The 21585-nt window shown below is 48.1% G+C and overlaps 1 protein-coding gene across 7 annotated transcripts in view; it reads left to right on the top strand.

The window, feature by feature from the left end:
• BIRC6 (baculoviral IAP repeat containing 6) overlaps nucleotides 1–21585 on the top strand; it is a 209071-nt gene that overhangs the window by 113403 nt on the left and 74083 nt on the right. For 6 of the 7 annotated variants that reach the window (XM_069955024.1, XM_069955025.1, XM_069955031.1 and 3 more), the window contains exons 48-62: nucleotides 72–168; nucleotides 262–456; nucleotides 2360–2560; nucleotides 2643–2922; nucleotides 3638–3894; nucleotides 3974–4082; nucleotides 4759–4980; nucleotides 5301–6081; nucleotides 7790–7933; nucleotides 9487–9616; nucleotides 14702–14833; nucleotides 16303–16470; nucleotides 16569–16742; nucleotides 19427–19623; nucleotides 21163–21463. In XM_069955024.1, coding sequence (XP_069811125.1) covers nucleotides 72–168; nucleotides 262–456; nucleotides 2360–2560; nucleotides 2643–2922; nucleotides 3638–3894; nucleotides 3974–4082; nucleotides 4759–4980; nucleotides 5301–6081; nucleotides 7790–7933; nucleotides 9487–9616; nucleotides 14702–14833; nucleotides 16303–16470; nucleotides 16569–16742; nucleotides 19427–19623; nucleotides 21163–21463 — 3388 coding nt within the window. The remainder of the gene's footprint in view (nucleotides 1–71; nucleotides 169–261; nucleotides 457–2359; nucleotides 2561–2642; nucleotides 2923–3637; nucleotides 3895–3973; nucleotides 4083–4758; nucleotides 4981–5300; nucleotides 6082–7789; nucleotides 7934–9486; nucleotides 9617–14701; nucleotides 14834–16302; nucleotides 16471–16568; nucleotides 16743–19426; nucleotides 19624–21162; nucleotides 21464–21585) is intronic. The other variant, XM_069955029.1, reaches the window with a different exon arrangement.

Consider the following 21585-nt stretch of genomic DNA (forward strand, 5'->3'; position numbering starts at 1 on the left):
ACAGGAACTGGTTAGGAGTCGTCCATTCTGCAGAGAACTGATGAGATTGTACGGTGTTCTGGTTTCTTCAGGGTTCTCTTTCTACTTGCCAGCTGTCGGAGCCTTTGCTGTGGTTCATCCTGAGAGTTTTAGATACAAGTGAGGCCTTGAAGGCGTTCCATGATATGGGTATGTACATCTGACAGTGTCAGTATAATATATATATATATATGTTTTACTCTAGCTGGATCTCACGCTGCTGTTTTTTGTTCATCTTTGCAGGAGGTGTTCAGCTCATCTGCAATAACATGGTGACGAGCACAAGAGCCATTGTGAACACTGCCAGAAGTATGGTGTCCACAATCATGAAGTTTCTTGACTCTGGTCCCAGCAAAACCTCAGACAGCAGCTTAAAGGCGAGGGTCCTGGCTTCTGAGCCCGATAATGCAGAGGGAATCCACAACTTCGCTCCACTCGGTAAGTAGTTGTCATTTCTATTCATATATTTAATGCTTCGCTGGTTATCCTCAGTCCTCGTGGCCTCTTCAAAACAGGAACCTTCCAAATCTAATATTGATTGGCGTTCCTGAGGATAACCTTTTCAGAGACTAGAAAAATTCTCTCAGAAAACCTCCACTCCACCACGAGGTACAATAGGGTGCCAGTCCCATCTATATAGGCATCACCCGATGTATATCATATCATATGATTTATTGTAAAAACAGCTGTTAATATGCGACACAACGCCTTTCCAAACCGCTCTGATTTCTTCTTCAAGTGTCATCTGTGTGAGGAAACAGCAGTATTGTAGCTCTGGAAACGCTTTAGAAACGTGTTGTGTCGCATTTTAACAACTGTTTTTACAATAAGTCATTATGATATACATTGGGTGATGCCTATATAGTGGAGGTTTTTTTCTGGCTGTATTGATCCCTTACATGCTGTTTGAGGGTTGTGCCTCCTAGATCGCACAACACGACCAGGTGAGAGCCTTTTCACCATTGCTCCCATCCGATGCGAGGTCTGTATTATGCCTTGGAGCGCTGTTCTTTTTCTTTTACTAGAAAATTCGAACAGGTTTCTTATCAGCCTTTCTCTTCTCAGCCAACATATAAGCTGATTTATGTCCTCCGCTTATGTGTGTCACATGCACAACATAGACAGAGAGCACAGTATGGTGGCTTCCGGTCACCAGGGGGAGCTCACCACAGCACACTCGTACAGCACAGCAGGGTCAGCGTACGGTATGGTGGCTTCCAGCCACCAGGGGGAGCTCACCACAGCACACTCGTACAGCACAGCAGGGACAGAGTATATGTGGGCAGCTTTACATTTGGAAGTAGGGGACAGTGGGGATGGCAGTAGGCGACGGGCCTCTTGATGCCTTGCCTGTATGTGTACTACTGACGGCCGCGGAAGACAACATTGGGGTTGGCGGCAAACGACTTCATGTCCAGCATACGTCTTCCAGCCACCAGGGGGTGCTCATCACAGCACACTGGTACAGAGCATATGGTCTTGCGCCTTCCGGCCACCAGGGGGAGCTCACCAGAGCACAATTGTACAGCACAGCAGGGACAGAGCATACTGTATAGTGGCTTCCAGCCACCAGGGGGAGCTCACCACAGCACACTCGGACAGCACAGCAGGGTCAGCGTACGGTATGGTGGCTTCTGGCCACCAAGAAGAGCTCACCACAGCACACTCGTACAGCACAGCAGGGACAGCATACAGCTTCCAGACACCAGGGGGAGCTCACCACAGCACACTCGTACAGCACAGCAGGGACAGCATACAGCTTCCAGACACCAGGGGGAGCTCACCACAGCACACTCGTACAGAACAGCAGGGACGGAGTGTATGTGGGGAGCTTAACATTTGGCAGTAGGGGACAGTGGGGATGGCAGTAGGCGACGGGCCTCTTGATGCCTTGCCTGTATGTGCACTACTGACGGCCGCGGAAGACAACATTGGGGTTGGTGGCAAGCGACTTCATGTCCTGCATGCAGCTACTCTGCAATGGACAGTAAAGGTAGGGGACAACGGCAGCAGGCTAAAAGAATCCCAGCTGCGTGCCCCAGTGTTCTGTTCGGCGGGCACGCTTCCAATGAGAAACTTGCTAGGTCTTATATTTAGCAATTCACCAAACCCCTACTAGGTCTTATTTAACCAGACATCCCAGTTGTCATCTGTCAGCAAGCTTACTGTCTTGTTTTGTGTGACAGCCGGCAGCAATGACCACACTTATGGCTTTATTTCAGGGTTTGTACAAGCAAAGTAATGGCAAGTAATGCAGAAGTCTGTGACCACCCATATTGCTTTCAGATATGAGAGACTTTTATTATTTCCTTATTTGAGCAATGTTTGTCCGTTCTGGCAGGTACAATCACGTCCAGTAGTCCGACAGCTCAGCCAGCGGAGGTCCTTCTACAGGCCACGCCACCACACAGGAGAGCCCGCTCCGCTGCCTGGTCTTACATCTTCCTGCCAGAGGAAGCTTGGTGCGACCTGACCATCCATCTGCCGGCAGCCGTGCTCCTGAAGGAGATCCACATTCAGCCTCACCTCGCATCCCTTGCCAGTAAGTAGCCGCATAACCGTGACCTAACCTGAAAACAAGCAAATCACCATTCTAATTCCCTGCTTTTGTCCTTGCCTCTTAGCTTGTCCATCTTCAGTCTCTGTGGAAATAAGCGCCGATGGAGTCAACATGCTCCCGTTGTCCACACCAGTCATCACCAGCGGACTCACATACATCAAAATTCAGCTAGTAAAAGCGGAGGTGGCCTCTGCCGTCTGCCTCCGCCTCCACCGTCCTCGTGACGCCAGCACGCTTGGACTTTCCCAGATTAAATTGCTCGGCCTGACGGCGTTTGGAAACACTTCATCAGCAACTGTTAACAACCCGTTCCTTCCGTCTGAGGATCAGGTGTCTAAAACAAGGTAAATCTCCTGCGAAAACCAGAAGTTTGGTGAAACTATTGTGTCCTGATGTATCTGCAAGTGATCGGTAACTTCCTCCAGATCGTGTAGAACATAAGTGGTGAAGATCAGTGGCTTGGATTACAAAATTGGCATTTAAAGGGGTGCTCCGGCAAAAAGTTTCTTTCAAATCAACCGTTATCAGCTGCTGTATGTCCTGCAGGAAGTGGTGCATTCTCTCCAGTCTGACACAGTGCTCTCTGCTGCCACCTCTGTCCATGTCAGAAACTGTCCAGAGCAGCAGCAAATCCCCATAGAAAACCTCTCCTGCTCTGGACAGTTCCTGCCATGGACAGAGGTGGCAGCAGAGAGCACTGTGTCAGGCTGGAGAGAATACACCACTTCCTGTAGGACATACAGCAGCTGATAAGTACAGGGAGACTGAAGATTTTTAAATAGAAATAAATAACATTTTCTCTGGAGTTCCCCTTTAAGGACACCCTTTTTAAGGTTTAATTTTAAGAACTTTTCTAGTACATGTTGTTCCTAGACTTCCACCAGAGGTTTATTAGGGACGTTGCTGCAGCGTTCTGGAGGAAGCTTTGCCATAAAAGTTGGGTCCATGTGTTTTGTTTTTCTCTTTCATCCTTTTTTTGGGTTTATGGGTAACGTTCTGCCTGAATCCACTTCTGCTAGGTTTTTATTACTGAGCAGTGTTGTGTTTTTTTCCCCATAGTATCGGCTGGCTGCGGCTTTTACATCATTGCCTCACTCATATCAGTGAACTGGAAGCCATGATGGCGAGTGCTGCGGCGCCCACGGCCAATCTGTTACAGACATGCGCTGCCTTACTGATGTCTCCCTACTGTGGCATGCACTCGCCCAACATCGAGGCAGTGCTGGTGAAGATCGGACTTCAGTCTACCAGGATCGGGCTTCGCCTCATTGACATCCTTCTGCGTAACTGTGCTGCGTCTGGCAGTGACCCTGCAGGTAGGTCCACGCACTCTCCATAATGCAGAGAGGATCGGTCGGACAGCTCAATCATTTCTCTTTCTTTGTGATGTCACAGATCTGAACAGTCCTCTGCTATTCGGAAGGCTTAATGGATTGTCCTCAGATTCCACCATAGATATCCTGTATCAGCTGGGGACTACCCAGGATCCTGGGACCAAGGACAGGTATTGCATCCATTTTCTACCTGTGTGTCTTATAGCATTAGATAGACAGCAGTATGTATGTGTTTGCCATCTAAGATATCTCCAGTCAGTCTGTGTGGTAATGGATCTTTATTGGCCGCACATCTTACTGTGTAACCAGGAGTCATGTGACCGATAGCAAAGGGAAACTGACAGCACAGATATATGCGTGTTTCCAGGTCACACAGCAGTGCATACTTACCATCAGTGCTGCTGTGTGATCAGGCACTGTCAGCTCCTTGTCACTGCCCTGCCTTTTCCAACTGTCAATCTTTCTGGCTGCCTGTAGTTATAGCAGCAGGATGGAAGCTGACAGTGCCGGATCACACAGCGTCGCTGATGGTAAGTATGCACTGCCTGTGTAATCTGGAATCAGCACTGATATATTTATATCCCAGACCTCAATATATTCCTGCCTGTGCTGGCAGTTTCCATGGCCACACAAATGATTTAAGGATAGCTCGTGTAGCCCGGGCGCTCGATTAATTGTGCCATGTATAGGCACTGCAAACTATCGCTGATCTTGCTGATCTCTGATCCTGTAAATGGACCCTTAGTAATTCTAGGTTGACGTTTTGGATGGATAATACAATGTAATTTTTTTTGGACTTGATAAGGACGTTGTCTGGTAATTGCTAATGGATTTCTCTTATTTTAGAATCCAAGCTCTGCTGAAGTGGGTGAGTGATTCTGCCAGAGTGGCCTCATTGAAAAGAAGTGGACGTAGCACTTTCAATCCTCCAAACAATTCAACAAGAGAGTTTGGTCTCTTGATGCCATCGCCCTCTCATTTGCACTGCGTAGCCGCCATTTTATGGCACAGTTATGAGCTTCCTGTGGAGTATGACTTGCCTGGGTTGCTGAACAGAGATCTTTTTGAGTAAGTGCCTTACATTCTCATCCTGTTCTTTACAGGTCCATGATGATGTTCTAGATCAGGGGCATCAAACTCTGGCACTCCAGCTGTTACAAAACTACAACTCTCATCATGCCTGGACATGTGAGATAAGCTTTGGCTGTCCAGACATGACAGGAGTTGTAGTTTTGTAACAGCTGGAGGGCCCCAAGTTTGACACCTGTGTTAATGTATTACTGTCCAGTGTACAGTGAGGATAGACAAGCACCCATGCATATACCTGTACCGGTAACTTCTCAGTCCCGTGTCATGTATATAATCTAACACGATTATCCCTCCTCCAGGTCCCTGTATAAATGGTCCATGTCTTTACCGTGCAACATGGTCTTAAAGAAGGCTGTGGATGGACTCCTCTGCTCTATGTGTCACATTCACCCAAGTTATTTTTCTTTGCTAATGGGCTGGATGGGAATTACCCCTCCTCCGATACAAAGCCAGCACAGACTGTCCATTACAGATGATAGCAAAAAGCAAGACCTTAATGCTGCTCTGACCGATGACTCGAAAAATGCACAAGCACCTCTTGCACTTACAGAGTCTCACCTGGCCACGCTTGCTGCTTCGTCACAGTCCCCAGAAGCCATCAAGCAACTGCTGGACTCTGCTTTACCCTCTCTTCTTGTTAGGAGCCTGGTTAGCTTTTGCTTCAGCCACATATCCAATGCAGACTGTGCTGCAAGCTCTGCGGACACCACCCAGGAGAGACTCAGGCGGCAGCACTCATCTCAGCACTTTAGTAGGATGCCAGTCACTGCAGACTTGGTGGCACCTATTCTCAGGTTTCTGACTGAAGTTGGCAATAGCCATGTTATGAAGGATTGGCTGGGGGGTTCGGAAGTGAACCCTCTTTGGACAGCACTTTTATTCTTACTTTGCCATTCTGGCGCCAGCTCAACAGGTCATGTGAATGGTTCCCAGCAGACCAATTCTAGGTGCACTTTACTGAACTCCACTGCAGGGAACGGCCTCACCACTCAACAACGGACTGCTGTGGAGAATGCAACCGTGGCCTTTTTCTTGCAATGCATATCCTGTCATCCAAATAACCAGCGATTAATGGCACAGGTGAGAGGACGGGGTCTGCAGGGGGGTTCCATCTTGTGAGCGTGTAAAAACTCAGTAGGTCAACAGAAGAGATGAAGGAATTTTCAGTAAGTTTGGATTAGCAATAACCCAAAGGCATGGCATTTGAATCCGGCGGCATCCATCTTCTCCAGGCAGCAGGATTCAGATGCCGAGTGTTTGGGCTCCTGCCCGCCCAAACTTACTGTCGGTTCAATCATCTCTAGTCAACGATATAATACATAAAAAAATCTGGAACATAAACTACCATTCGTGTCAGTCAGCTTCCTTTTATTCTTCTCTCTAGATACAAGTTAGGCTACCTGTCATAAGAAAAGGTAAACCATTTTGATCAGTGGGGGTCTCACTGCTGGGGCCCTCCACCAATCAGGGGAGCGAGCAGGGAGCAGAGGGTTGCACATCCTCATAGTCAGTCTTCTTACTTATTATGGAGGTTGCTGCACTGCAACGTTTTACATGGTCTCTTGATCGAGTAAAACCTTTAATCTGTCCCTGTAATGATGATGATGATGAAACGGTCCACCAGCGACCGTGAAGTAAATCAATCCAAATGGTTTATTGGCATTGCCTCATCCGATACAGATAAAATTCTATGTTTCGATCACACAGGCTCTACGTATAACAAGCCGGCCCTTTATGGTAAAGATTTCTTCTGTATCGGATGATGCCAATAAACCACTTGGTCTGATTTGCATCTCAGATGCTGGTGGACTGTCACCTGTAAGTTTGCATGGCGGGATGGTGGGCTTACAGCGTTCATCTGGCTACAACTACTGGGGCTACACTTGGATGTACCTCCTCAGGGCTGGAGGACTTTTTATTTGTTATGTGTGAGAAGTTTTTTGTTTTTATGACATTTTACTTTTTAATAAAGAAAGGAAGGAAGGAAGGAAGGGGTCTTAATTCTCCCACCTGTTTGCATGGGGGGTCCCTGTAGTAACCTGGCTCTGTTACAGCTCCTAGGACATAGTGTACAGAGCACCATTGCACGCCTTACACCTCAGTCTTGGCTGAACCAAACCTGCATTATAAATGTGGCTCCAGCATCACAGCTGACAACTGAATCGTCTTTTTGACATGGTGTTGGACCGAATTCACATTTAGATTTTGTTGAGTTTTTGGAGCCAAACCCCTGCCTAGACCCCTGAGATGGTTGATGCCCCCCTGGCTGTTGCTCGGAGATACTGCGGCCATTGCGAGGGCAGGAGAATGCTCCTGTATCACAGATGGCTGGCGCTGTATTGTATAGCTTGTCTACTGGATTTCAGGATTTTATTTTTATTTTTTAACCATTGTCGGAGGTGTAAGCTGCTGACAAGTAACGTATGGATCACAATGTATGATCAGAATAGAACACGGGTCTCTTGTGTTGTTTCTAATGTAGTCTGTAATCTTTGGCTGCGTTTCGTCTTCTTTGTGTTGTCGTCTCTTCTCTTGTGCTTTAAGCTGTTTAATAACCTGTTGGGCAATGTAATGAAACCCTTTCAGAAGCCGCCCAGGCCCTCATGTTATCTGTAATATAGTCGTTTCTGGAAGACACAGGCCAGGCCCGTAGCGGCAGTGCCATAGGGAGGCCGGTGTGCCGCCTCCTTCACAATGTTTGAGGAACCCTTCAGCATGATGGGGTCGGTAGTTGCGGGGGGCTGTGGGTGTTTTATTGTCCATGAACCATCTCTGTCTGTGTATGCAGGTTCTCTGCGAGCTTTTCCAGTCTTCTCCGCAGCGAGGGAATCTGCCGGCCTCCGGAAACATCTCTGGCTTCATCCGAAGACTTTTCCTGCAGCTGATGCTGGAAGATGAGAAAGTTACCATGTTCCTTCAGTCTCCCTGCCCTGTAAGTATCCCTGGACACAGGGTCACGGCTGAGGACACCTGGGATGTCCCCCATTATTTTCTGGGTCCAGGTTTTACATAGTGATCATCTTCTCAACGCTTGTGAATCTTTTCCTTTATTTGTGTTTGAAAGTACAGATGAGTGAGCATGCAGCAAGTGCGGGATTGTGCAAAACCCATCGCTCGTCATGACTCCTCCTACCTGGAGAAACTGAGGCTGCATCCATCCTCCCCAGGCCGCACCCGCCTTCTCCAGGCCGCGCCCAGCTTCTCCAGGCCGCGCCCAGCTTCTCCAGGCCGCGCCCAGCTTCTCCAGGCCGCGCCCAGCTTCTCCAGGCCGCGCCCAGCTTCTCCAGGCCGCGCCCAGCTTCTCCAGGCCGCGCCCAGCTTCTCCAGGCCGCGCCCAGCTTCTCCAGGCCGCGCCCAGCTTCTCCAGGCCGCGCCCAGCTTCTCCAGGCCGCGCCCAGCTTCTCCAGGCCGCGCCCAGCTTCTCCAGGCCGCGCCCAGCTTCTCCAGGCCGCGCCCAGCTTCTCCAGGCCGCGCCCAGCTTCTCCAGGCCGCGCCCAGCTTCTCCAGGCCGCGCCCACCTTCTCCAGGCCGCGCCCACCTTCTCCAGGCCGCGCCCACCTTCTCCAGGCCGCGCCCACCTTCTCCAGGCCGCGCCCACCTTCTCCAGGCCGCGCCCACCTTCTCCAGGCCGCGCCCACCTTCTCCAGGCCGCGCCCACCTTCTCCAGGCCGCGCCCACCTTCTCCAGGCCGCGCCCACCTTCTCCAGGCCGCGCCCACCTTCTCCAGGCCGCGCCCACCTTCTCCAGGCTGCGTTCAGCTTCCCCAGGCCGCATCATCAAATTTGCGCAAACCTACTGCATGTTCACTCATCTCTGTTTAAAACCCGGCCTGCTGTCCTTATGAGAACTCGTATAATATTACTAAATCAGATCTACTCACACACACCCTGTATACTTACTGCGGGAGTTTAGCGTTTCCTCCGACATGACAGCCGAGCATATTGAGCAGAAAGTAGAAGAGTCCTTATAGATGACGCTACCTGGCCTCACCTGTCTCGCACCCCTGATGTAACTGCGGCAGCAGTATTGATTCAGTCTAAAATGAGCAGTTTTCTTGTCAATCTATACAATTCTATGGGATTTTATGTGGTACGAATTTAAACTATACATGGTCCGGACTGCATTTAAAAAAAATCCTTTTATTAGTAAGTCGCAGCAGCTTGCAAGGTGCTGTACTGTCCAGCAGGTGGCAGCATACACTAAGAAACAATCACTGTACAAATCTGGCCACAAGTAGAAGTGAACACGGCTCCTTACATTGTGTGCACTGTAGTCGATCCCCGGAGACTGAACTGGGTAACATCTCTGGGAGATATCATCATGTTAAAGTGTACAGTGTTGGGGAACTCATGTAAGACAGTCATCAGTGATATATATATATATATATATATATATATATATATATATATATATATATATTACATACTCTAGGTGGCCATTTTATGTGAGACCATCAGTAATGGAAGTCTCTTATATTCCTTACAGTTGTACAAAGGCAGAATCAACGCCACAAGTCACATCATCCAGCATCCCATGTACGGAGCAGGACACAAGTTCCGCACTCTCCACTTGCCGATCTCTACTACTCTGGCGGAACTGCTTGACCGGGTCTCTGGTAAGAGAGAAGTGATTTTTTTATTTTTTATTTTTTTTTGTGCTTCCATACTAATAATGCGTATAATGTGTGGCATCCATGTACTTAAAATGGGCAGATCTCCTCCTGAATAACATGGACAATAACTAGTCCTCTCCATTATGTGCGTGTGCTCAGTAGTCCTGGATATTTATGAGAAGCAGAAAACTCCGCCCACCAGCTGATTGGCAGTTATCTCTCCATGCTGTGTATAGGCAGTTAGCTGTCAATCAGCGGCTGGGGGGAGGGGTGTGGTAAGAATCCTATTCTCCTGCATATTAGGAGAACGGCTGATCAGATTGATGTCAGTAATACACCGATTTGTCCAGTATGTCTGTCACTAGTTTATGCCGCCCTCATTTAAGGTGGAATAAACCTAGCGACAAATTCCCTTTAATGATGCACAGTGGAGACAGTGTGATGTCATGTTACCTTTAAGTTCTCCAGGTTAAGATCTCTGACATTCTGAGTATAAACTAAGGTTTCCTGACCTGACCGCATCATAGTGGTCTATATGATTGATAATACGGGGTGCATAGGGTGAGACCCTCAGCAAATCCATGGCAGATAAAATGGTCTGGAGCCAGTGCCCATTCATCTTCTATACCACAAATACTTATTCAACCAGTAGCTGCTCCGTAAGACCCTTATAAATGAATACTTGGTGTTTATGATGGGGTCTGGCAGGAGTTTACTCCCCTATCTCTTATGGGAACAAAGAGCCGGGCATGTTGGCATCCAGCATATCCACTACTCCTCTCTCTGATGTCTCCGCACCCTCACAGGCCCACTGACACATTCAGCTATGGTCCACTGTGCTCTGATGTGCGGTGGCACCTTAGCCTGTGCCGCTCTGCTATGGGCAGGTTCTAGGATCCCTATCAATACTTTCCTGACTTTTTTCACCCAATGCATAAATATTTATGGAAACTTTGTGTTTTATCAGTGCCGAAAATAAACTTTTATATTTGCTTAAGAATTCCCATAATGCTTTATTCAGTATTCTAAACATTTAAAGGGACAGTCTCTTTAGAAATTGACTTACTGTATAATTAATGTTTTTATGTTATACAGATTTTTTAAACATTTTTGGTGACATTTTTTCTCATTTTCCATTTTTCTACAGGGCTCCAGACTAAAAAATTTACCTAGGAGCCATTGGCTCCTAACCTGAAAAATTTAGGCGCCAAATAGAATATTTGGTCGCCAACATTTTAAACTATGTAAAATTAATGTTATGTTAAATGGGACTTACTGTGTGCAGAGGCCGCGGCAGCCTCCTCCTCCTTTAGATTCTTTCTTTTCTTAGTTTTAAAACGTTCAACATGGAAACTTGCAACTTGACAACCATATACAGTCTGACTCAGTACTTCAGCCTCACTTGGCTAGCCTTTTAATGAGGCTTACTCTTCTGAACTTGAACTTAAAGGGAACCTGTCGACCCCCGTGCCGGGGTGACAGGCTCCCAACCCCCCTATATTCACCTCATGGCGCCGGGTCCCGCTTCTGAAGATGGTCGGGTCACGGAGATCTCAGCCGCTGCAGCCCGGCGTGCGCTGAGAGATGAGTCCAACGCCCATAGAGAATGACGGGAGAGTCCAGCGCTCCGTCATTCTCTATGAGCGTTGGACTCATCTCTCAGCGCGCGCGCCGGGCTGCAGCGGCTGAGATCTCCGTGACCTGACCACCTCCAGAAGCGGGACCCGGCGCGATGAGGTGAGTATAGGGGGTTCTAACGGGGGGTTGGGAGCCTGTCACCCCGTCACGGGGGGTGACAGGTTCCCTTTAAAAGCTTGCAACAGTCTATACATACTGAGCTAGACTTATGACTGCAGCCATAGTGACCCCCCACAAGATGTGTATATAAATAGATATATCTCTCACCTAGTGACTAATGCAAGTGACCCCCTACAATACAGACACCTGAGGGGCCCTGATAATAATAATTGTGCATATATCTATCTCCCAGTGTCTGCAGCCAGTTTGCCCTACACTTATAGATGGCCCCCTCCCCTTATAGATGACCCCCTCTACCCCCATTATAGATGCCCCCTCCTCCCCCCCATTATAGATACCCCCTCTTCTCCCCCCCATTATAGATACCCCCTCTTCTCCCCCCCATTATAGATACCCCCTCTTCTCCCCCCATTATAGATGCCCCCTCTTCTCCCCCCATTATAGATACCCCCTCACCTTATAGATTCCCCCTCTCCCCCCCCCATTATAGATGCCCCCTCTTCTCCCCCCCTTATAGATGGCCCCCTCTCCCCCCCCATTATAGATGCCCCCTCTTCTCCCCCCATTATAGATACCCCCTCACCTTATAGATTCCCCCTCTCCCCCCCCCCCCCCATTATAGATGCCCCCTCTTCTCCCCCCCTTATAGATGGCCCCCTCTCCCCCCCCATTATAGATGCCCCCTCTTCTCCCCCCATTATAGATGCCCCCCTCTCCCCCCATTATAGATGCCCCCCCTTCTCTTCTACCCCCATTATAGATGCCCCCCCCTTTCCTCTATGCTAAGCAGTATTTAAAAAAAAACAAACACACAAACTCACCTGACAACCCGCTCCCCCGGCGATCCTCTTCTTCTTCGGACGCTGTCCCCGGCTGATGCGCGGCTGCCGGGGGTGTCCCGTCCTATCCCCGGCAGCGCGGCGCGTCAGTGAGCTCCTGTACGCCGGGGCTGTGACTTCTGACACAGGAAGCGTCTCTGACGCGCGCTTCCTGTGCCGGAAGTCAGGGCCCCAGGCAGCTCACTGATGCGCCGCGCTGCCGGGGATAGGACGGGACACCCCCGGCAGCTGCGCATCAGCGCATCAGCCGCGCATCTTAAAGAGACAGCGCGCCGCCGCCGGGGCCAGTCGCAAATGGCGCCCAGATTAATAAATCTGGGCGCCATTTGCAAAAAGTCAGTCGCATTGGCGACCATTTTGGTCGCCATCTGGAGCCCTGTTCTATCTACTATAAAATAATCCTGATATGTTGCAGTTCTCACTCTTACCACTGGGGCTAAAACTAAGCTGAGACTTCCTGTTGTGTCTGTGGTGATAAGAGGAGGCTGCAGTAAAGTGGTCTGTACAGCATTGCAGCGTCATGTGACACCAGTAGATAGAGGAGACAATAGCAGCTCCCTGTGGAATGACCTCTTCACAGGTCACAGAGCGCGCTCAGTAATGTCTCACATTCATCTCAAGGGGACAGAGTCTGTATATTGTCCTCTATGTCCATGAGGCTTCCTGTAAAGCATGTCACCAAATGCTGTTAAGAACAGTCCAGGCAAGATGGCCGCCCCCATAACAATGTACAAAAAGTGAAATAGAAGCACACACAGTTAGCCCTGGCCGCTGGGAAGGCTGCTGTTACCGTACACAGATAGTCCTGGCCGTTGGGAAGGCTGCTGTAACCGTACACAGTTAGCCCTGGCCGCTGGGAAGGCTGCTGTTACCGTACACAGATAGTCCTGGCCGTTGGGAAGGCTGCTGTAACCCTACACAGATAGTCCTGGCCGTTGGGAAGGCTGCTGTAACCCTACACAGATAGTCCTGGCCGTTGGGAAGGCTGCTGTAACCGTACACAGATAGTCCTGGCCGTTCTATCAGACCAGAGCCACGACTGCTCCCCTGTTTCTGGGCTCCACGCTCTCCGGCTTTATTTATGACATTACTGTCTGGCCGGGGACAATTAATTGGATGGAAGTCAAGTGTTCTGCATTTATTTCTTTCTACAAGAAGCGGCAATCCGCTCAGTTACGGCCGTGTTTGCCTTCTGAGTCACGTCCATGAAAATGTCCCAGATAAAACTTAGTGCAGCTCAGCCAGCGAAGACGTCTGCTCAGAAAAACACGATTATTGGCCCAAAATATACAGATTCCTAAAATGTCTCCAAAGTCAAGGACGGTGCGATCATGGGGCGGTGTGCAGAAGTGATGGACGTCGCCGATCCTCAGGTTGATAAATCTTCCTCCTTTTTAGACCTTGAATAACTACATCTTATTCCTATCTCTATTACACAGCGCGGATTATACGCCGATACTTTTCTCGCTCTTTTTTCTTTTATGGCATCTTGTTTTATAGTTTGTATTTTGCGTTAGTGATGTAAGTTGACGGCTGTCTTTCAGATAGTCGGACGACTCACTTTTATATCAGATGTCCTAGTGTTGCTCACATCCTCTCAGCTCTATAGACATCACTGGCAGTTCTTATTAAAGGGGCACTCCAGCAAAAAATTTTTTTTTTTTTTCCCCCCCAAATCAACTGGTGTCAGAAAGTTATACAGATTTGTAATTTACTTCTATTTAAAAATCTCCAGTCTTCCAGTACTTACCAGCTGCTGTATGTCCTGCAGGTAGTGGTGTATTCTCCCCAGTCTGACACAGTGCTCTCTGCTGCCACCTCTGTCCATGTCAGGAACTGTCCAGAGCAGCAGCAAATCCCCATAGAAAACCTCTCCTGCTCTGGACAGTTCCTGACATGGACAGAGGTGGCAGCAGAGAGCACTGTGTCAGACTGGAGAGAATACACCACTTCCTGCAGGACATACAGCAGCTGATAAGTACCGGAAGACTGGAGATTTTTAAATAGAAATTACATATCTATGAAACTTTCTGAATCCCATTGATTTAAAAGGAAAAGATTTTCACCCGAGTACCCCTTTAAACACGTTTCTGCAGGGTCGGCACCAGCTCTTCTCAGGCCTAAGGTAATGGCTTCAGTATAAGCCCCTAGAAAGGTGTCCCTGCATGACAGTATCCTGCCCTGTGGTCGCGTTGTGAGATGGGACACCGCCGCAGCACCTTGTGTATCAGACTATATTACTCTTTGCCAGGAAGATGTCCCTTGGCCTTGGAGGTGGCAGATCTACTGTAATTCCACTGTAAAAATAAGACTGGCTGCTGTTTTCTTATTTAGGAAATCATGGTGTTCAGGTTTGTCGGCCATGTTTGAGTAACTGAGACTGGTCGCCTGTTCAGACACGACTAGCTGCTATCCTTCATGCGCTCCCATCTGCCCTTCCCTCTGATATGGTTCCCTATGTGACCTCTCCGCTTGTTTCCTCTCCTGTTAGATACGCCAAGTATCACCGCCAAGCTGATAAGTGAGCAGAAAGATGACAAGGAGAAGAAAAACCACGAGGAGAAAGAGAAGGTGAAAGCCGAGAATGGCTTCCAGGATAACTACAGTGTGGTCGTGGCGTCAGGTAAATGGCCGCCCAGCAGCAGCTCTTCTGGGGTTTCTGTGTTTTCTCATTTTATTGTAAATTCGTATAAAATCTGCTCTGTCTCCGCCATTTAACATCCCCCCCTTTTATTGTATTTGTGATTTATTATTTTTTTCCTCATTTTTCTGTACACATTATGCATTTTTTTCCAGTTTTTTTTAAGTCTATGCAAAGCAAAAACTCCACTAGTTCTTGGGGGGAGGGGATGTATAGCTTGCTCCAATTGTGCAAAACAAAAGAACACAAAACTAGCAAAATGCCCCCAAACAACTCCAAACCCCAAAGTGTCAGGTGGAGATTGGGTTTCCTGTTTCTGCTTTGTGCCATGTGCCACTTTTGCTGTTTTTATTGGTGTTTTGGGGGGACCCTGGTCCTCGTCCTCCCTTAGTTTAGACTATAAAATCTTTGTCTGGAAATCCTCAAAATGGGAGATTTCCTGAACCTTGTTGTGCACAGGATTAGTGACGGAGTCGTCATCCATAGCAAACGAGCCGGCACATCTGGTTTTCATATATCCCTATATATCCAAATCTGCTTTAAAGGGGAACTATCACACAACTCTAACCTGCAGATATGTCCCTATAGCACAGGAGACGCTGAGGAGGATGGTGTGTCTCTTAGAGCGCGTGTCTCCTTTACTATCACTATAAGAGACATCCCTTCCTCCTCAGCGTCTCCTGTGCTATAGGGACATAGCAGCAGGGTAGGTTTGTCTCACCTCCTGATAGTTCCCTTTTAATAACCTGTCTGAATGACCTGTATAAAAGTGACAGCCCCTTTAAGATCCTTTGTATGGCTGAAAACATCATATATCAGTCACAATTCCCTTGGTAGGAGATAAGACAGCAGCACTATTGTCATGTATGGCTGACAGTCTTCTATGTATAGGAGCCAATAGTCAGAGGAACGGTCTTGGCGCCAGTGTTTGTGGGTGGGGGGAGAAATAGCTGAACCTTCATCTGGCCGCCATGTCTCGTATAGGTCCCATTTTGTGTAAGATATTGCATTACTGCCTGAAATGTGTCTGGTTACTCAAGAAATCTAGAGCGGTTCCAATGGGATCTATGGATACAGCGTCATTTAGTAGAAGTGTTGAGGATACCTGAAACTCAAGGTGTAATATAAATAGTGGTGCGTTTATACGGACAGATTTATGACAGATTTTTTAAGCCAAAGCCAGGAACAGACTATAAATAGGGAACAGTGAATAATAGAAAAGATGATATTTCGCCTCCTTTCAAATCCATTCCTGGCTTTGGCTTCCAAAATCTGTCAGATAAAGATCTATCTAATGGTGCATTTACACAGAGATTTAAGGGAAACTCGCCTAATGTTGTGTAGTGTACACCCCCCCCCCCCCCCCCCTATTTTTTTAAACTTTTTATGTTCCCTATATTAGATAATAGTGCATTGTTCTGCCATAAATATGTTTTGTTTTCATTCTGAAGGTTTAAAATCCCAATCCAAACGTGCAGTCTCCTCCACCCCGCCTCGTCCCCCATCTAGACGAGGGAGAGTAATGGCTGATAAAGTTGGCGGCTCTTCCACAGGAGTCGACTCCTCAAGCAAGACCATCAGCATCCCCGTTTTCCACCTTTACCATAAGTTGTTGCCAGGTACAGTTATTGTAGACGATGTGATGGGATTTTACATCTGGGCACAGGGTTACATTCACATTCTCACTTTTATGTATTTCTATGTTTCTGTCCTGCAGGTCAGCCTTTACCTCCTGAAATGACCCTGGCCCAGCTCCTCACCCTCCTGTACGATAGAAAGCTCCCGCAAGGTTTTCGGTCTGTAGATCTAACAGTCAAACTCGGTTCCAAGGTGATCTCAGATCCAAGCTTATCAAAAACAGATTCTTTTAAGAGACTTCATACAGAAAAAGGTAAGATGGCTATCCAAATAACAATTTACCTACAATCTGTTATGTTACCATCTCCAGAGGTTTAGTTCCTGAATTAGGAGGAGAAGGAGGTTGGTGAAACATAAGAGGAAGAGGTGGCTGAAACATAGGAGGAGGAGGAGGTTGGTGAAACATAGGAGGAGGGGGAGGTGGCTGAAACATAGGAGGAGAGGGAGGAGGTGACTAAAACATAGGAGAAGGGGGGGAGGTGGCTGAAACATAGGAGGGGGAGGAGGTGGCTGAAACATAGGAGGAGGAGGAGGTGGCTGAAACATAGGAGGAGGGGGGAGGTGGCTGAAACACAGGAGGGGGAGGTGGCTGAAACATAGGAGGAGGGGGAGGTGGCTGAAACATAGGAGGAGGGGGAGGTGGCTGAAACACAGGAGGGGGAGGTGGCTGAAACATAGGAGGAGGGGGAGGTGGCTGAAACATAGGAGGAGGGGGAGGTGGCTGAAACATAGGAGGAGGGGGAGGTGGCTGAAACATAAGAGGAAGAGGTGGCTGAAACATAGGAGGAGAAGGAGGTTGGTGAAACATAGGAGGGGAGGAGGTTGGTGAAACATAGGAGGGGGAGGAGGTTGGTGAAACATAGGAGGAGGGGGAGGTTGGTGAAACATAGGAGGAGGGGGGAGGTTGGTAAAACATAGGAGGAGGGGGGAGGTGGCTGAAACACAGGAGGAGGGGGAGGGGGGGCTGAAACATAGGAGGAGGGGGAGGTGGTTGAAACATAGGAGAAGGAGGAGAGGGGGCTGAAACATAGGAGGAGGGGGGGCTGAAACATAGGAGGAGGGGGAGGTGGCTGAAACATAGGAGGAGGGGGAGGTGGCTGAAACGTAGGAGATGGGGGAGTTGGCTGAAACGTAGGAGGAGGGGGAGGTGGCTGAAACACAGGAGGAGGGGGAGGTGGCTGAAACACAGGAGGAGGGGGGAGGTGGCTGAAACATAGGAGGGGGAGGAGGTTGGTGAAATATAGGAGGAGGGGGGAGGTGGCTGAAACATAGGAGGAGGGGGAGGTGGCTGAAACATAGGAGGGGGAGGAGGTTGGTGAAACATAGGAGAGGAGGAGGTGGCTGAAACACAGGAGGAGGGGGAGGTGGCTGAAACGTAGGAGGAGGGGGGAGGTGGCTGAAACGTAGGAGGAGGGGGGAGGTGGCTGAAACATAGGAGGGGGAGGAGGTTGGTGAAATATAGGAGGAGGGGGAGGTTGGTGAAATATAGGAGGAGGGGGAGGTGGCTGAAACTGTATGTAATCTGCTGCCACTGGAAGTCAAGGTAATAACTATGTAATCTGCAGCCGGTGGTAATGACGGTAATAACTGTGTGTAATCTGCGGCTGGTGGTGGTGACGGTAATAAGTGTGTAATCTGGGGCCGGTGGTGGTGACGGTAATAACTATGTAATCTGCGGCCGGTGGTGACGGTAATAACTATGTAATCTGCGGCCGGTGGTGGTGACGGTAATAACTATGTAATCTGCGGCCGGTGGTGGTGACGGTAATAACTATGTAATCTGCGGCCCCTGAGCCAACTCTCTGCCCAATTAGAGGCAGAAAGATAAAACGCTTCATAATTAAACTTTTCATTTCTAGAAGTAAACGGAGCGAGATCAGTAAACATACAATGCGAGCGCCCGCAGGATTCTCTGCTACTGAATATGGACATGCAGCAGCTGTATACATGCACAGTGAAGACTTGTCCTGCTCTGTGCACGCTCAGCAATAGCTGTCATTACCAAGCCATGTCTGTGAGCGCAGAGGACGGGGACTTCCTGTGTTTTGTCTGTTTCTTTTTGAACAGACCAAATATCAGCACGGAGGGAGCATGGAGCACAGTTTGGCCATATGTATAATTTGGATTGAAACATTGTAAATTTAAAAAATTTTTTTGTTTTTAAAAATAGAGCGTATATTGCAGAACTGCTTGTGATCACAAACACTGTTGATTTCTTTAAAAAAAAAAAAAAATGTTTGGGAAATCGCCTCTTTGGAGCAGAAAATAACATTGAGTTAGAAGACTCCAACCTTGCTCTCTGCTGCCACCTCTGTCCATGTCAGGAACTGTCCAGAGCAGGAGAGGTTTTCTATGGGGATTTGCTGCTGCTCTGGACAGTTCCTGGACACTTTCTGACACCAGTTGATTTAAAAGAAAAAAGTTTTTGCCGGAGTGCCCTTTAAAGTTTCTAATACGCTATATATCAAGGAACAGAGAAACACAGATCAGCGTGTTATGGAGTAAATCTGGAAAAATCTATTGGATAATATTTTCCTAAAACCAATGTGACCAATCAGGAAATTGTATAACCCTCCTGTATTTGGGGATGTTACTAGTTATCACCTCACTCCTATACTTCTCTACAGTACATTGTATAACCCTCCTGTATTTGGGGATGTTACTAGTTATCACCTCACTCCTATACTTCTCTACAGTACATTGTATAACCCTCCTGTATTTGGGGATGTTACTAGTTATCACCTCACTCCTATACTTCTGTATCCATTGTGCTTCTGCCACTGACTGACCAGTAAGGCCCCTTGGATTTCATTGCATCATTGATTATACTTATAGTAATGTACCGCTATATATCTGATCTGCTCACCGCCTTCTCTTTATATGGAACTAATGCAGCCATTTATCAATAATTTGCAGTATTTTTCTATTTCATAAAAGAACATGGAGATCTGCTTGGTGCCTGCCCAGAAGATGAGGTGCTGAGCCCCGGAGATGAATGCATGGACTCTGTTCTAGATGAGTCTTTCCTGGACACCTGTCCCATCCAGTCCCCGTTACAGGTGTTTGCAGGAATGGGCGGCCTGGCCCTCATAGCTGAGCGTCTGCCCATGCTTTATCCGGACGTCATTCAGCAGGTACGTCTTGGCTCACTTATAACGGCATCATTTATCCATCAGGATAAGATTGGATAGGCTGGACCGGCCATAGGGGTTTGCAGATTTAGGTTTGGATTATAGGCTATAATGCAGAATTAAACAATCTAGTATCTGTGCTCCAAACAGAACCATCTAGCCGCACCAGCTGAAGCACATGTACCGCTAAGTATGGAACCTACGTCCAGAGAGTCTATAGAATCAACTGCCTGGGGGGTGCACAGAACCCACAGGATTCAGCCTCACCGCTTCAGCTCTCTCAGGCAACTCTTTATTCCATCTGCTGAATATTGGCAAGGAGGGGGATGGTATAGGGTGCAGGACCTGTGCCCTGGCTGGAAGAAGGGCGTGCCTGCCTGAAACGGCCATTGCCGAAGGCAACCTGTATCTCCTGACGAAGCTCCTTAGGCAGTGAAACATGTAGAGGGGAGCCTGACCATTGTGATTTTATCAGCAATACATTCACTGTGACAATAACAAGCTCGGCTCTTTAAAGAATTAATATAAAAGTTACGTTTTAAGAATAAACGGGAGGGTGTTTGTTTTATAATTTTTTTTTCTATCTATTTTTCCTATCTATTTTATAAAATAATCCTGATCTTGCAGTTTTCATTCTCACCACTAGATGTAAACACTAAGCTGAGACTTCCTGTTGTGTCTGTGGTGATAAGAGGAGGCTGCAGAAAAGTGATCTGTACAGCATTGCAGCGTCATGTGACACCAGTAGATAGAGGAGACAATAGCAGCTCCCTGTGGGATGACCTCTTCACAGGTCACAGAGCGCGCTCAGTAATGTCTTATTCATCTCAGGGGGACAGTCTGTCTATTGTTGTCTATGTCCATGAGGCTTGCTGTAAAGCATGTCACGAAATGCTGTAAAAAAAAATAAAAAATAAAAAAAATTTACAGTCATAAAATGCAAACAGATTAGAATAAGAGAACCCGTTTTAGTATCTGACTCCAATCAGTAATAGAACATGTAGGTGACACCTTCCCTTGAAGGTCAGGGGGATGGTATTGCTAGATGGACGGGTTTTGGCAGGTTCTTGAGCGATATTTATCTGTATCATATCCTTGTTGGATTTAATTTATGGAGATAAAGGTAATTGAGAGGTGGGCTATACTGGGCCCCCATTAGCTGATGTGTGGGATGTGAGCCACAGGCACCGCTGCAGATCACAGGGATTCAAGCAAGTGGCCACATCCGGATATAGAGACAGTGTGGTGTCACGGCAGCTCGGCATCCATTCACTTTAGTGGGGGCTGAGTTCCTGGCATGTCTACTACACAATGTACAGAGCCGCAGCTTCTTGTGTCTATATCCGAGTGATTTTAGCCAGAACAGCTGGTTGTCGCCTGTGCCAGGGGTCGGCATCCCACCCAATAGACCACTGACCGCTTCGTTTAGGGCTAGCCCTTCATATAATTATCAAATATAAGACCAGTCATCTGACTCTCCAGCTAATACATTGGGAACTCATTGGCACGATGTAATAGATAAATGTGTGTTTTTCTCTCTAGGTCAGTGCCCCTGTGGTTACCTCAACAACACAAGAAAAACCAAAGGATAGCGATCAGTTTGAGTGGGTTACCATAGAACAGTCTGGGGAGCTGGTCTATGAAGCCCCAGAAACCATTGCTGCGGAGCCCCCTCCCATAAAGTCTGCTGTGCAGACCATGTCCCCCATCCCCGCTCACTCTCTGGCCGCGTTCGGACTCTTTCTCCGTCTCCCTGGATATGCAGAAGTTCTGCTGAAGGAGAGGAAACACGCACAATGCCTGCTCCGCCTGGTCCTGGGAGTCACTGACGATGGAGAAGGGAGTAAGTATCGGCTGAGACGGCCGCACCCTGATGCCGGCTGCTAACATACACGGACCCTAATACCTTCATAACTTAATATCTGAACAATTCCCGATGCTAATAGGAGCACTATGGGGATTCAA

This window comes from Dendropsophus ebraccatus, chromosome 15, assembly GCF_027789765.1.
Source record: "Dendropsophus ebraccatus isolate aDenEbr1 chromosome 15, aDenEbr1.pat, whole genome shotgun sequence".
Lineage (NCBI taxonomy): Eukaryota > Metazoa > Chordata > Amphibia > Anura > Hylidae > Dendropsophus > Dendropsophus ebraccatus.